At 49.0% G+C, this 17363-nt stretch overlaps 1 protein-coding gene across 1 annotated transcript in view; it reads right to left on the bottom strand.

The window, feature by feature from the left end:
* LOC139230264 (guanylyl cyclase C-like) overlaps positions 1-17363 on the bottom strand; it is a gene marked incomplete at its 5' end in the record, with an annotated part of 252495 nt that overhangs the window by 47841 nt on the left and 187291 nt on the right. Inside the window, 3 exons of the mRNA XM_070862094.1 lie at positions 888-976; positions 13967-14104; positions 15869-16001. Of these exons, the coding sequence (XP_070718195.1) occupies positions 888-976; positions 13967-14104; positions 15869-16001 (360 nt within the window). The remainder of the gene's footprint in view (positions 1-887; positions 977-13966; positions 14105-15868; positions 16002-17363) is intronic.

Here is a 17363-nt window from a genome sequence, read left to right as displayed (position 1 = left end):
GACCCAGGACACATGGGGTTAATCAGACCCAGGACACACGGAGTTAATCAGACCCAGGATACACGGGGTTAATCAGAGCCGGGACACACGGAGTTAATCAGACCCAACACACACGGGGTTAATCAGATCTGGGACACATGGGGTTAATCAGACCCGGGACACATGTTACTATATGGCTCAGAGACGTGGACTATATACAGTAGACACATTAAAGTGCTGGAGAAATACCACCAGCGCTGCCTCCGCAAGATTCTGCAAATCCACTGGGAGGATAGATGCGCCAATATCAGTGTTCTCGTTCAGGCCAACATCCCCAGCACCGAAGCACTGACCACACTTGACCAGCTCCGTTGGGCGGGCCACATTGCCCGCATGCCCGACACGAGACTCCCAAAGCAAGCCCTCTACTCGGAACTCCTACGTGGCAAGCGAGCCCCAGGTGGGCAGAGGAAATGTTTCAAGGACACCCTCAAAGCCTCCTTGATAAAGTGCAACATCCCCACCGGCACCTGGGAGTCCCTGGCCCAAGACCCCCCCAAAGTGGAGGAAGAGCATCCGGGAGGGCGCTGAGCACCTCGAGTCTCGTCACCGAGAGCATGCAGAAATCAAGTGCAGGCAGCGGAAGGTGAGTGTGGCAACCTGTCCCACCCACCCCTTCCCTCAATCACTGTCTGCCCCACCTGTGACAGAGACTGTAATTCCCATATCGGACTGTACAGCCACCTGACAACACACTTTTAGAGTGGAAGCAAGTCTTCCTCGATTCCGAGGGACTGCCTCTGATGATGACGATGATGATGATGGTGACATGCGGTTAATCAGAAGAACACACGAGGTTAATCAGAGGGATACACGGGGTTAATGAGACCAGTTCTGATTGCAGTTACCTCTAGTTCTTTGTCTTTAGCCGTCTCCAAGTGGAGATCGGGTCGAAAGAGCACAGTCTCATCCATTAACATCACCCTCTTCAACTTTTCTAGAAAAACAGTAAAGAAACGATCCATTTATAACCTGAGCAACAGGTGAAGGGTTAATGATCGACAGCATCAGGAAATACAGTATGGCAAGGGTTTCAAGATTATAGTGTTTGAGAAAACAGATGAGAAGGGCTTGGAATTCTCAGAATCTCCTGCTACACTGTAATAACAACCGTGGTGGCATCGACCGTGACCATGCGGCAGGGGAGAGGGGCAGCCAATCATTGCCCAATGATACCCAACAGACTGCACTAGTGTCGGTACACAGCAGCTCTAACAAATTGGTATCTTTGCCTGCATCTCTTCCTGTCCCTCTCTCTCTCCCAGCCCCTCTCTTTCTCTCTCTCCCAGTCCTTCTCTCTCTCCCAAGTCCCTCTCTCTCTCTCTGTCTCCCTGTCCGTCTCTCTCTCTCTCTCTCTCTCTCTGTCCCTCTCTCTCTCTCTCTCTCTCTCTCTCCCAGTCCCTCTCGGTTTCTCTCTCTCTCTCTGTCCCCTTTCCTCAATATCGCTCCCTCTCTCCCCATCTTCTCTCTCTCTGTCCCTGTTCCTCTTTGTCCCTCTCTCTCCCCATCTCTCTCTCGCTCTCTCTCTCCGCTCAGTGGGTAGCACACTTGCCTCTGAGTCAGTAGATTGTGGGTTCAAGTCCCACTCCAGAGACTTGAATATAAAAATCTAGGTTGACACTCCACTGCACTATCAGAGGTGCCATCTTTCGGGTGGAAGTAAAAGATGTCATGACACTATTTTGTGGGAGCTTGCTGTGCGCAAATTGGCTGCCACATAGAATCATAGAACGGTTACAGCACAGAAGGAAGCCAATCGGCCCGTAGAGCCCTTGCCATCTCTCTGCAAGGGCACCTCAGCCAGTCCCACTCCCCCTGCCCTTTCCCCATAGCCCTACAAATGTTTCCCTTTTAAGTACTTATCCAACTCCCTTTTGAAAGCGGTGATTGAGTCTGCCTCCACCACCCTCTCAGGCCGTGCATTCCAGATCCTAACCACTCGCTGCGTAAACAGTTTTTCTTCATGTCGCCTTTGGTTCCTTTGCCGATCACCTTGAATCTGTGTCCTCTGGTTCCCGACCCTTCCGCCAATGGGAACAATTTCTCTCTATCTACTCTGTCCAGACCCCTCATGATTTTGAACACCTCGATCAAATCTCCTCTCAACCTTCTCTGCTCCAAGGAGAACAACACCAGCTTCTCCACATAACTGAAGTCCCTTCATCCCTGGAATCATTCTTGTAAATCTTTTCTGCGCCCTCCCTAAGGCCTTCACATCCTTCCTAAAGTGCGGTGCCCAGAATTGGACACAATACTCCAGTTGAGGCCGAACCAGTGTTTTATATAGGTTCATCATAACTTCCTTGCTTTTATACTCTATACCTCTATTCATGAAGCCCAGGATCACGTAAGCTTTTTTAACTGCTTTCTCAACCTGCCCTGCCACCTTCAAAGATTTATGCACATATACCCCCAGGTCTCTCAGTTCATGCACCCCTTTAGGATTGTACCCTTTGGTTTATATGTCCTCTCTTCATTCTTTCTACCAAAATGTATCACTTTTCTGCGTTAAATTTCATCTGCCATGTCTCCGTGCATTTCACCAGCCTGTCTATGTCTTCCTGAAGTCTATCACTATCCTCCTCACTATACTTCCAAGTTTCGTGTCATCTGCAAATTTTAAATTGTGCCCTGTACACCCACATCCAAGTCATTAATATGTATCAAGAAAAGCAGTGGTCCTAGAACCGACCCCTGGGGAACACCACTGTATACCTTCCTCCAGTCCGGAAAGCAACCGTTCATCACTACTCTCTGTTTTCTGTCACTTAACCAACTTCATATCCATGCTGCCACTGTCCCTTTTATTCCATGGCCTTCAACTTTGCTGCAAGCCTATTATGTGGCACTTTGTCGAACGTCTTTTGGAAATCCATGTACACCACATCAACCGCATTGCCCTCATCAACCCTCTCTGTTACCTCATCAAAAATCTCGATCAAGTTGGTTAAACACGGTTTGCCTTTAACAAATTTGTGCTGCCTTTCCTCAATTAATCCACCCCTATCCAAGCGATTGTTAATTTTGTTCCTGATTATTGTTATTAAAAAACTTCCCCGCTACTGAGCTTAAACTTACCGGCCTGTAGTTGCTGGGTTTATCTTTACACCCTTTTTGAACAAGGGTGTGACATTTGCAATTCTCCAGTCCTCTGACACCATCCCCGTTTCTAAGGAGGATTGGAATATTATGGCCAGTACCTCCACGATTTATACATAAGAACATAAGAATTAGGAACAGGAGTAGGCCATCTAGCCCCTCGAGCCTGCTCCGCCATTCAACAAGATCATGGCTGATCTGGCCGTGGACTCAGCTCCACTTATCCGCCCGCTCCCCATAACCCTTTATTCCCTTATTGGTCACTTCCCTCAGCATCCGAGGATGCATCCCATCCGGACCTGATGACTTATCTTAAGTACAGCCAGCCTTTCTAGTACCTCGTCTTTATCAATTCTTCTCCCATCCAGTATCTCCTCTATCTCCTCCTTTACTCTGTCTATGGCAGCATCTTCTTCCTTGGTGAAGACAGATGCAAAGTGCTCATTTAGTACCTGAGCCATACCCTCTGCCTCCATACGTAGGTCTCCTTTTTGGTCCCTAATCCGCTCCACACCTCCTCTTACTACCCATTTACTATTTATATGCTTATAGAAGACTTTTCGATTACCTTTTATGTTAGCTACATTTCCTTACAACAGTGCATACACTTCAAAAAGTACTTCATTGGCTGTAAAGCACTTTGGGACGTCCGGTAATCGTAAAAGATGCAATATAAATGCAAGTCTTTCTATTCTTTTTTTCTCACCCTCCCCATCTCTCTCTCTTTCCCCGTCCCTCTCCACCTCTCTCTCTCTCTCTCTCTCTCCCCGTCCCTCTCGGTTTCTCTCTCTCCCCGTCCCTCCCCATCTCTCTCTCTCTCTCTTGCCTTCCCTCTCTGTCTCTCTCTCTCTCTCTCCCTTCCTGTTTCTCTCTCTCCCTGTCCCTCTGTCTCGCTCTCTCTCTCTCTCGCACTCCCTCTCTGTCTCTCTCTCTCTCTTCCTATCACTGTCTCTTCCTCAGACTTTCAGGGCTCAGGGTTTGCGTTCTGACGATTTCTTTGCTATTGATGAACACTGATTGAAGCCTGAACCAGACTGGTGACCAGAGCCTCAGATGGAAGCATGACAAAAATCTTCTGCTCTAAAAGTCGGCCTTTCAACATTCCGGCTGCTCTTGGCTGCTCCCATTCGCAAACTGGACAGGGTTTTGATCGAGTAAACAAGGAAAAACTGTTTCCGGAGTCAGTAATCAGAGGACACAGATTTAAGGTAATTGGCAAAAGAACCAGAGGTGAGATGAGAAGCATTTTTTTGTTGTTCTGTTCTGGAACGCTCTGCCTGAAATGGCGGTGGAAGCAGATTGAATAGTAACTCTCAAAAGGGAATTGGATAAATACCTGAGGAAAAATTTGCAGGGCTTTGGGGAAAGAGCGGGGGAGTGGGACTAATTGGATCGCTTGTTCAAAAAGCCGGCACGGATGGCCTCCTTCTGTGCTGTATCTTTCTATGATTCTCTACCAGTGGCAACAAGACTTCACAGACGGAGCTCCTGGTGGCAGTCGTGGGGCAGACTGTGTGCCAACCAATCACACAGCTCTCAACCTACTCCAAGCAGCTAGTTACAGGGTGCTACCAGCAAACACCTCCTCACATACAACAACAACTTGTACTTATATAGCACCTTTAACGTAGTAAAATGTCCCAAGGTGCTTCACAGGAGTGTTATAAGACAAAACAAATAAATTTGACACTGAGCCACATCAGAAGAAATTACTGCAGGAGACCAAAAGCTTGGTCAAAGAGATAGGTTTTAAGGGGCGCCTTAAAGGAGGAAAGAGAGGTAGAGAGGTGGAGAGGTTTAGGGAGGGAGTTCCTGATTTTGGGGCCCAGGCAGCTGAAGGCACTGCCACCGATGGTTGAGCGATTATAATCAGGGATGCTCAAAAGGGCAGAATTAGAGGAGCGCTTATATCTTAGTGGGTTGTGGGGCTGAAGGCGATTTCAGAGACGAGGCCATGGAGGGATTTGTAAACAAGGATTAGAATTTTGAAATCGAGGCATTGCTTAACCAGAAGCCTATGTAGGTCAGCGAGCACAGGGGTAATGGGTGAGTGGGACTTGCTGCGAGTTAGGACATGGGCTGTCACATTTTAGATCACCTCTAGTTTACGTAGGGAAGAATGTGGGAGGCCAGCCAGGAGTGCGTTGGAATAGTCAAGTCTAGGCCATATGGCCTCTTCCTTCTGCCCTCTGACAGGCTGACTTTATTGCAAGGGGATTGCAGTATAAGAGTAAAGAAGTCTTGCTGCAACTGTACAGGGCTTTGGTGAGACCACACCTGGAGTACTGTGTACAGTTTTGATCTCCTTACCCAAGGAAGGATATACTTGCCTTAGAGGGGGTGCAACAAAGGTTCACGATTGATTCTTGAGATGAGAGGGCTGTCCAAGAGGAGAGATTGAGAAGAATGGGCCTATGTTCTCTGACGTTGGGAAGAATGAGAGTCGATCTCATTGAAACGTATAAAATTCTAAGAGGGCTTGATAGGGTAGATGCTGAGAGATTGTTTCCCCTGGCTGGAGAGTGTAAAGCTAGGGGTCATAGTCTCAGGATAAGGGGTCGGCCATTTAGGACTGAGATGAGGAGAAATTTCTTCACTCAGAGGGTTGTGAATCTTCAGGATTCACTGCCCCAGAGGTCGGTGGAGGTTCAGTCTTTGACTATATTCATTGATTGATAGATTTTTGGACACTAAAGGAATCAAGGGATGTGGGGAAAGTGGAATTGAGGTCGAAGATCAGCCATGATCTTATTGAATGATGGAGGAGGCTCAGGGGCCGTATGGCCTGTTCCTGCTCCCAATTCTTATGTTCTTTTCAACAGACACTATCAGCAGCCATAATAGTTTAGTATTTCTGTTGTGATGGTTGTACCCAGCTACAACTTTACAAGCAGACTGCATTTCCTGTGATGAGTGCACACCATAAAGAAAGACAAACCTCAGGACATCCCAAAGCGCTTTACAGCCAATGATGTACTTTTGGAGTGTAGTCACTGTTGTAATGTGGGAAACACGGCAGCCAATTTGCACACAGCAAGCTCCCACAAACAGCAATGTGATAATGACCAGATAATCTGTTTTTGTGATGTTAGTTGAAGGATAAATGTTGCCCAGGGCACCGGGGAGAACTTCCCTGCTCTTCTTCATAATAGTACCATGGAATCTTTTACATCCACCTGAGAGGGAAGATGGGGCATCGGTTTAACATCTCATAAGATGGCACCTCCGACAGTCCGGCACTCCCTCAGTACTGTACTGGAGTGTCAACCTACATTTTGTGCTCAAAGTTGTGAATCCCAGGGCTAACAATGGCCCTAGCTAGCAGTAACATTCTACACTGGAATTCATGTAGTGGCCTTGCTGGCAGTCCGGAAGGTGGGAAATATAAAATGTTAGACCCACTTTTTACAGGCTAAAGTAACAAATTCAATTTATTTACATGAACAATTATAGAAAGAAACAGATACAAAGGGCCAAAAATTGGATTGAACATGAAAGCGGGTGTTCCTCCTCCTCGATCTGCGATCAATTTGCCCCGCTTGCTACCTCTGCTCCATCTCCCTGTCATGCTGCAGCCCAAGGGGGGGGGCTGCAACTCATGGCTGGGAGCAAGTGGTGTCGTCAGCGGCCTTCCAGGAGCACCCATAGCCTTCCCCACGATCAGCAGCACTCGCTACACACTTTACCAACTTTTCAAATCTCTTCCAGCGACCTACAAACTCTGCAAGAGCCAGTTTATAGCAATTGGCAACTAACCTGCAAGTTGGGTGTATCTCTTTAAGCGCTGGTGGGCGGGTTGAATGCATGTTGAGCTGTGCGTGTTTAGGAGAGGGCGTTGAATAGAGCGGCGAGGTTGAAACATAACATAAGAATTAGGAGCTGGAGAAGACCATTCAGCCCCTCGAGCCTGCTCCGCCATTCAATAAGATTGTGTCTGATCTTCAACCTCAACACTTTCCTGCACTGAACCCATATCCCTCGATTTCCTAAATATCCAAAAATCTACCAATCTCTGACTTGAATATACTCAAGGACTGAGCCTCCACAGCCCCCTGGGGTAGAGAATTCCAAAGATTCACCACCCTCTGAGTGAAGACGCTTCTTCTCATCTCAGTCCCAAATGGCCGACCCCTTATCCTGAGACTGTGGTAGGACGTGCATCAAATCAACATTACACGCTGATTGACGTCACGATTTGCCTACTCTGCGTGCTGCCGGCCCGCACACGTACCACCCGCCCTATCGCCCTCACCAAGATGGCGGTCAGCGCGGGCCGCGACGGAAGTGGAAGAAGCAAAACCAGCCCAAACTACCGATGTTGCAACGCCAAATTTCACGGCCAATAGAAATAACTGTGAAGCATCATCCTGAAGTGGTCCACAAGGGGTTCATTTGGCCTTGCAGTTCAAAGTGCCTTCAGTTGAATAAGTTGCTCATCAGCAATGGAGTTTGATCCCATGAAATCTCCTTTCATGAAAATAGCATGACGAAGTGTTTTGTTGTGGCCGAGAGGATTCATCGTTGAGCAGCTCTGGAAAGGTCTGAAGGAGGGGGAAGGAGTTGAAGAAAATATACCCTGGGGTACATTTGGTCTCGTTGGTCTGAGCGGGGAGGAAGGGGACAACAACGTGAAGGTGCCTTGGACGCTTCACTAGTTGGTGAGACCACACCTGGAGTACTGCGAAGATTATTTGTTTCCTTATTTGAGGAGGGATATATTTGTATTGGAGACCACTCAGAGAAGGTTCACTCGGTCGATTCCTGAGATGAAGGGTGTTATATATGTAAATGTGTAAATGCCTTGTTTAATCAAATGCCTTGCTCAGCCCCTGGAGTCCCAAGGAATCCCACAATCCCTTGGGAGCACCTGTACTTAAGGAGGCCTCACAGGTTGGAGAGGCATTCTGGAGAACTGCAATAAAGACTACGGTCACACTTTACTTTGAGCTCACAGTATCTGGTCAGACTCTTTATTCAAACAGTACAACTGGTGACGAGATACAGATATCGAACCCCACCGCAACGATGCAGAGAACAGTGGGCATCTTGCAGAAAGTTTCGGAGGGAGAAGATTGGGAAACCTTCATAGAGCGACTGACCTATACTTCATGGCCAACAAGCTGGAAGGAGAAGTGAGCGCTGACAAACGAAGGGCGATTCTCCTCACCGTTTGCGGGGCATCAATGTATGGCCTCATGAAAAATCTGCTTGCTCCAGTGAAACCCACAGAGAAATCGTACGATGATTTGTGCACACTTGTCCAGGAGCATCTTAACCCGAAGGAAAGCGTTCTGATGGCGAGGTACCGGTTCTACATGTGCAAGAGGTCTGAAGGCCAGGAAGTGTCGAGCTATATCGCCGAGCTAAGACACCTTGCAGGACACTGCGAATTTGAAGGACATTTGGAGCACATGCTCAGGGACTTCTTTGTACTTGGCATTGGGCATGAAGTGATACTTCGCAAACCTTTGACTGTAGAGACCCCAACCTTGAGTAAAGGCATAGGGATAGCCCAGGCGTTCATCGCCATCAGTGACAATACCAAAAAAATCTCTCAGCACACGAGTGCTGCTACAAGTACTGTGAACAAAGTAATGTTGTTTTCGAATCATAAGGGCAGGCCTCACATGCCTGCATCTCAGAGAAACATAGAAACATAGAAAATAGGTGCAGGAGTAGGCCATTCGGCCCTTCTAGCCTGCACCGCCATTCAATGAGTTCATGGCTGAACATGCAACTTCAGTACCCCATTCCTGCTTTCTCACCATACCCCTTGATTCCCCTAGTAGTAAGGATTCCATCTAACTCCTTTTTGAATATATTTAGTGAATTGGCCTCAACAACTTTCTGTGGTAGAGAATTCCACAGGTTCACCACTCTCTGGGTGAAGAAATTCCTCCTCATCTCGGTCCTAAATGGCTTACCCCTTATCCTTAGACTGTGTCCCCTGGTTCTGGACTTCCCCAACATTGGGAACATTCTTCCTGCATCTAATCTGTCTAACCTCGTCAGAATTTTAAACGTTTCTATGAGGTCCCCTCTCATTCTTCTGAACTCTAGTGAATACAAGCCCAGTTGATCCCTTGATAGGTCAGTCCCGCCATCCCAGGAATCAGTCTGGTGAACCTTCGCTGCACTCCCTCAATAGCAAGAATGTCATTCCTCAGGTTAGGAGACCAAAACTGCACACAATACTCCAGGTGTGGCCTCACCAAGGCCTTGTACAACTGTAGTAACACCTCCCTGCCCCTGTACTCAAATCCCCTCGCTATGAAGGCCAACATGCCATTTGCTTTCTTAACCGCCTGCTGTACCTGCATGCCAACCTTCAATGACTGATGTACCATGACACCCAGGTCTCGTTGCACCTCCCCTTTTCCTAATCTGTCACCATTCAGATAATAGTCTGTCTCTCTGTTTTTACCACCAAAGTGGATAACCTCACATTTATCCACATTATACTTCATCTGCCATGCATTTGCCCACTCACCTAACCTATCCAAGTCGCTCTGCAGCCTCATAGCATCCTCCTCGCAGCTCACACTGTCACCCAACTTAGTGTCATCCGCAAATTTGGAGATACTACATTTAATCCCCTCGTCTAAATCATTAATCATAAATCATTAATATACAGTGTAAACAGCTGGGGCCCCAGCACAGAACCTTGCGGTACCCCACTAGTCACTGCCTGCCATTCTCCACAGATGTCTCAGAGTCTACCATCAAGGGTGATGAATGCTAGGCCATTAACACCTTGTTGGCGCTGCGGGAGTGATCATCGTTTCCATTCATGTCGCTTCAAAGGATATGTTTGCAAGGGCTGTGGAACAATGGGACACCTCCAACATATGTGCAGGCGAGCTGCAAACCCTGATAATCATGCAAACCTCCATGTTGCAGAGGAGGACAGATCCACGGCGGATCAGAACGAACCAGAGCCTCAGACCGAGGAGGCAGAGGTATATGGGGTGCACATATTTACCACAAAGTGTCCCCCGATAATGCTGAATGTTGAATTAAATGGACTCCTGGTGTCAATGGAGCTGGACACGGGCGCGAGCCAGTCCATTATGAGCAAAAAGACTTTCGATAAATTGTGGTGCAGCAAGGCCTCAAGGCCAGTCCTGACTCCCATTCGCACTAAACTGAGAACTTACACAAAAGGAACTGATTCCCGTAATCGGCAGTGCTACTGTAAAGGTCTCCTACGATGGAGCAGTGCACAAGTTACCACTCTGGGTGGTACCGGGCGATGGCCCCACACTGCTCGGCAGAAGCTGGCTGGGGAAGATACGCTGGAACTGGGACGACGTCCGAGCTCTATCGCCCATTGAAGACACTTCATGTGCCCAGGTCCTAAACAAGTTCCCCTCGCTGTTCGAACCAGGCATCGAGAAGTTCAGATCCACCTAATTACGGGAGCGCGACCCATCCATCACAAGGCAAGAACAGTACCGTACATGAGAGAAAGGATAGAGATCGAGCTGGACAAGCTGCAACGATAGGGCATCATTTCGCTGATTGAATTCAACGAGTGGGCCAGCCCGATCGTTCCAATCCTCAAGGGAGACGGCACCGTCAGAATCTGTGATGATTACAAAGTAACTATCAATCGTTTCTCCCCACAGGATCAATACCCACTACCAAAGGCAGATGACATTTTTGCGACGCTGGCGGGAGGAAAGACATTCACGAAGCTGGGCTTGACCTTGGCCTACATGACGCAGGAGCTGGAGTAATCTTCGAAAGGCCTCACCTGCATCAACATGCACAAAAGTCTCTTCATTTACAACAGATGCCCGTTTGGGATTCGATCAGCTGCGGTGATATTCCAGAGAAACACAGAAAGCTTACTGAAGTCGGTCCCGCGCACCGTGGTCTTCCAGGACGACATCTTGGTTACAGGTCAGAACACAATCGAGCATCTGCAGAACCTGGAGGAGGTTCTTAGTCGGCTTAATCGCGTGGGGCTCAGGTTAAAACGCTCGAAGTGCGTTTTCCTGGCGCCTGAAGTGCAGTTCCTGGGGAGAAGAATCGCGGCAGACGGCATCAGGCCCACCGATGCGAAGACAGAGGCAATCGAGAACGCATCGAGGCCACAGAACGTGACGGAGCTGCGGTCGTTTCTAGGATTCCTGAACTACTTTGGTAACTTTTTACCGGGTCTCAGCACATTGTTAGAACCACTGCACGCCTTACTGCGTAAAGGAGATGAATGGGTTTGGGGTAAAAGCCAAGAAAATGCCTTTGTAAAAGCCAGAAAACTGTTATGCTCAAACAAATTGCTTGTGTTGTACGATCCATGTAAGCGTTTGGTACTAGCATGTGCTGCGTCGTCATACGGTGTCGGGTGTGTATTGCAACAAGCTAATGAATCTGGGAAATTGCAACCGGTTGCTTATGCTTCCAGAAGTCTGTCTAAGGCTGAGAGGGCCTACAGCATGATCGAAAAAGAAGCATTAGCGTGTGTTTATGGGGTAAAGAAAATGCATCAATATCTGTTTGGGCTCAAATTTGAATTGGAAACTGACCATAAGCCACTGATATCCCTCTTTTCTGAAAGTAAGGGGATGAATACGAATGCATCGGCCCACATCCAGGGATGGGCGCTCACATTGTCCGCATACAACTACGCCATCCGCCACAGGCCAGGCGCAGAAAACTGTGCCGATGCTCTCAGTAGATTGCCATTGCCCACCATGGGGGTGGAAATGGCACAGCCCGCAGATTTAGTTATTGTAATGGAAGCACTTGAGAGTGAGCAATCACCTGTTACCGCCCGACAGATTAGAACCTGGACGAGCCAGGACCATGTCCTCAGTAAAAAATTGCGTACTTCACAGGGGCTGGTCCAGTATCCCATTAGAAATGCAGGAAGAAATAAAGCTGTACCAGCACGCAAAGATGAAATGTCGATACAGGCAGACTGCCTTCTGTGGGGTAATCGGGTAGTGGTACCTAAAAAGGGCAGGGACACTTTCATTAGTGATCTCCACAGTACCCACCCAGGCATTGTAATGATGAAAGCAACAGCCAGATCCCACGTGGGGTGGCCCGGTATCGATGCGGACTTAGAGTCCTGCGTGCACAAATGTAACACATGTTCACAGTTAAGCAATGCACCCAGGGAGGCGCCACTGATCTTGGCCCTCCAAACCGTGGTCTCGGATCCATGTCGACTATACAGGCCCGTTCTTGAGAAAAATGTTCCTAGTGGTTGTAGATGCGTACTCCAAATGGATTGAACGTGAGATAATGTCGGCAAGCACGTCTGCTGCCACCACTGAAAGCCTGCGGGCCATGTTTGCCACGCACAGCCTGCCTGATGTCCTTGTGAGTGACAATGAGCCGTGTTTCACCAGTGCTGAGTTCAAAGAGTTCATGACCCGCAATGGGATCAAACATGGGATCACATCTTCCCCGTTCAAACCAGCATCCAATGGTCAGGCAGAGAGAGAAGTGCAAACAATCAAGCAGAACTTGAAGAGGGTAACTGAAGGCTCACTGCAGACTCGCCTATCCCGATTCCTGCTTAGACCCCACTTGCTCACTGGGATTCCACCCGCTGAACTGCTCATGAAAAGGGCACTTAAGACAAGGCTCTGGTTAGTCCACCCTGATCTATACGAACAGGTAGAGAGCAGGCGGCTTCAACAAAGTACATATCATGATAGCGCAAATGTGTCACGCGAAATTGAGATTAATGATCGTGTATTTTTGCTGAACTATGGACAAGGTCCTAAGTGGCTTCCCAGCAAAGAGTGGAGTAGGCCAAGAGGGGAGTAGGGTGCTTCGGGTCAAACTTTCAAATGGACTCATCTTCAGGAAACACTTGGATCAAACCAAACTTAGATTCACGGACTATCCAGAGCAACCCACATTCGATCCTACCTTTTTTGACCCCCCAACACACCAGTGGCAACCGACACTGTGGTTGACCACGAAGCAGAACCCATTACCCGCAGCAGCCCAGCAGGACTCACCACACCAGGCAGCCCCACAAGGCCAGCTGCACAGCAGCCCAGCGAGGGCCCAACAAACGACTCACCAAAACCAGCATTTGCACCGAGACGATCAACCAGGGAAAGAAAGGCCCCAGATTGACTCACCTTGTAAATAGTTACACTATACTTTGGGGGGGGGGGGAGTGTTGTTATATATGTAAACCTGTAAATACCTTGTTTAACCTGGAGTCCCAAGGGATCCTACAATCCCTTGGGAGCACCTGTACTTAAGGAGGCCTCACAGGCTGGTGAGGCACTCTGGAGAGCTGCAATAAAAGACTAAGGTCACACTTTACTTTGAGCTCACAGTATCTGGTCAGACTCTTTGTTCCTACACTACAAAGTGGTTTGTCTTATGAAGAAAGGTTGAGCAGGTTGGGACTATACTCATTGGAATTTAGAAGAATGAGAGGTGATCTTATTGAAACATGTAAGATACTGAGGGGGCTTGACAGGGTAGATGCAGAGAGGATGTTTCCCTTCGTGGGGGAATCTAGAACTTGGGGATATAGTTTCAGAATAAGGGGTCACCCACTTAAAACGGAAATGAGGAAGAATTTCTTCTCTCAGAGGGTTGTAAATCTGTGGAATTCTCTACCCCAGAGAGCTGTGGAAGCTGGGTCATTGAATATATTTAAGGTGGAGATAGACAGATTTTTGAAGGATAAGGGAGTCAAGGGTTAAGGGGAGTGAGCAGGGAATTGGAACTGGGCCAAGATCAGATCAACCACGATCTTATTAAATGGCTCCTATTTCCTTTGATCTTATGTACTACCAACACCAGCCCCTCCCCCCTACTGTCAAACAGTGACGACATAAATTACCTGCGTGAATGCTGCACGATTGGCTATAGAAGACCTCTCTTCGATAGATGATCTCCTGACCTATGATGCCGTAACTGTACGTGTCACCTTTCTGAGACACTCCCTCCTTCCGCAGGTGCTCAGGCGCAGTCCACAGATCTAGAAATGGAGGTGAGAAGAAAATAAAAGGCGGAACACATTTGGCATCTTGTGCAGACGTGTAAATGTATTGGAAGGAAAGGACCTGAATTTATGTGGAGCCTTTCACCACTTCAGGACGTCCCAAAACGTTTCATAATCAAGAAAGCAAGACGTGCCTTTCTATAGCGTCTTTCACGACCATCAAACATCGCAAAGCGCTTTACAGCCAATGAAGTACTTTTTGAAGTGTAGACACTGTTGTAATGTGGGAAACACAGCATACAATGTGCGCACAGCAAGGTCCCACAAACAGCAATGAGATAATGACCAGATAATCTGATGTTAGTGATCTTGGTTGAGGGATAGATATTGGCCAGGACACCAGGGAGAACTCCCCTGCTCTTCTCCGACATCCTACGTCCTACATCTACCTGAGAGGGCAGATGGGGCCTCGGTTTAACCCAGCACCCTCCCGCCACGCTTCCAACTATGGCCCAACCAATCCCCTTGCTGCATATCTGCCATTAGTAGCAGAGTTTCCTAACCATCATTCACACTCTCTCCCTAAACTCTGCGTCCCCACCACCCAGCACCGAACTCCCCTCTAAACCTATCACCTTCGCCCATCCCCCCCACACACACCCCTCTAAACCTATCACCTCTGCTCATCCCCCCCACACACCCCTCTAAACCTATCACCTCCACCCATCCCCCCCGCACACCCCTCTAAACCTATCACCTCTGCTCATCCCCCCTCCTCACACCCCTCTAAACCTATCACCTCCGCCCATCCCCCCCACACACACCCCTCTAAACCTATCACCTCTGCCCATCCCCCCCACACACACCCCTCTAAACCTATCACCTCTGCCCATCCCCCCCACACACACCCCTCTAAACCTATCACCTCTGCTCATCCCCCCCACACACCCCTCTAAACCTATCACCTCCACCCATCCCCCCCGCACACCCCTCTAAACCTATCACCGCCGCTCATCCCCACCCCGCACACCCCTCTAAACCTATCACCTCCGCCCATCCCCCCCTCACACACCCCTCTAAACCTATCACCTCTGCCCATCCCCCCCCCTCACACCCCTCTAAACCTATCACCTCCGCCCATCCCCCCCCCGCACACCCCTCTAAACCTATCACCTCTGCCCATCCCCCCCTCACACCCCTCTAAACCTATCACCTCCACCCATCCCCCCGCACACCCCTCTAAACCTATCACCTCCGCCCATCCCCCCCACACATCCCTCTAAACCTATCACCTCCACCCATCTCCCCCACACACCCCTCTAAACCTATCACCTCCACCCATCCTCCCCACACACACCCCTCTAAACCTATCACCTCCACCCATCCCCCCCACACACCCCTCTAAACCTATCACCTCCGCCCATCCCACACACACACCCCTCTAAACCTATCACCTCCGCCCATCCCACACACACACCCCTCTAAACCTATCACCTCCGCCCATCCCACACACACACCCCTCAAAACCTATCACCTCCGCCCATCCCACACACACACACACACACACCCCTCTAAACCTATCACCTCCGCCCATCGCGCCCACTCCCGCCGCACACCCCTCTAAATCTACCTTTTCAACCAAGCCTCTGGTCACAGGCCCAGCCAGGTCCTCCCCTACTTCTTGCCCAGATCCATCTCCCTTCCTGTAAATTAGTTTGGGATGTTTTGTCACGTGGAAGATGTTAATGAATGGAATGTTCCAGCACTTTCAGTTCTGAGCTCCTGATTTCCAAAGCTCACCTGCCCGTGGCATAACAATGGTATTACATCCGAAATCGGTCATTTTCACCACCATCCGGTTATCCACCACACAATTTGTGGATTTCAGGCTGCCGTGGACTTCGATATTGCTCGAATGTAGATATGACATACCCTTAAAGATAAGTCCAATATACCAGTCAGTAACTCATTGAGTGGATTGCGAGAAGCATCCATGTAAACACGAGTGAATACAACAGAGTCCAAGGTGAGCGACAGATGGATTAGCTGATTGGTCGGAAGCATAGTCGATTGATTAATTGCTTGATAACCCTGTGCTGTACCTGCCCTGGGATTGTTTGATGGGACACTGTAGAAGGAGCTTTACTCTGTACCTAACCCCGTGCTGTACCTGCCCTGGGAGTGTTTGATGGGACAGTGTAAAGGGAGCTTTATTCTGTACCTAACCCCGTGCTGTACCTGCCCTGGAAGTGTTTGATGGGACACCATAGAGGGAGCTTTACTCTGTATCTAACCCCGTGTTGTACCTGCCCTGGGAGTGTTTGATGGGACAGTGTAAAGGGAGCTTTACTCTGTACCTAACCCCGTGCTATACCTGCCCTGGGAGTGTTCGATGGGACACCATAGAGGGAGCTTTACTCTGTATCTAACCCCGTGTTGTACCTGCCCTGGGAGTGTTTGATGGGATAGTGTAGAGGGAGCTTTACTCTGTATCTAACACCGTGCTGTTCCTGCCCTGGGAGTGTTTGATGGGATAGTGTAGAGGGAGCATTACTCTGTATCTAACCTCATGCTGTACCTGCCCTGGGAGTGTTTGAGGGGACAGTGTAGAGGGAGCCTTACTCTGTATCTAAACCCGTGCTGTACCTGCCCTGGGAGTGTTTGATGGGACAGTGTAGAGGGAGCTTTACCCTGTATCTAACCCCGTGCTGTACCTGCCCTGGGAGTGTTTGATGGGACAGTGTAGAGGGAGCCTTACTCTGTATCTAACTCGTGCTGTACCTGCCCAGGGATTGTTTGATGGGACAATGTAGAGGGAGCTTTACCCTGTATCTAACCCCATGCTGTACCTGCCCTGGGAGTGTTTGATGGGACAGTCTAGGGAGAGTTTTACTGTGTATCTAACTCCGTGCTGTACCTGCCCTGAGAGTGGTTTATGGGACAGTGTAGAGGGAGCTTTACTCTGTATCTAACCCCGTGCTGTACCTGCCCTGGGAGTGTTTAATGGGACAGTGCAGAGGGAGCTTTACTCTGTATCTAACCCGTGCTGTACCTGCCCTGGGAGTGTTTGATGCGGCAGTGTAGAGAGAGCTTTACTCTGTATCTAACCCCGTGTTGTACCTGTCCTGGGAGTGTTTGATGTGATAGTGTAGAGGGAGCCTTACTCTGTACCTAACCACTTGTTGTACCTGTCCTGGGAGTGTTTGATGGGATAATGTAAAAGGAGCTTTACTCTGTATAAACCCATGCTGTACCTGCGCTGTGAGCATTTAATGGGACAGTTTAGAGGGAGCTT

Source organism: Pristiophorus japonicus, chromosome 19 (genome assembly GCF_044704955.1).
Source record: "Pristiophorus japonicus isolate sPriJap1 chromosome 19, sPriJap1.hap1, whole genome shotgun sequence".
NCBI lineage: Eukaryota > Metazoa > Chordata > Chondrichthyes > Pristiophoridae > Pristiophorus > Pristiophorus japonicus.
The sequence above is the reverse complement of the archived record's forward strand: the minus strand, read 5'-3'. Positions and strand labels throughout refer to the sequence as shown.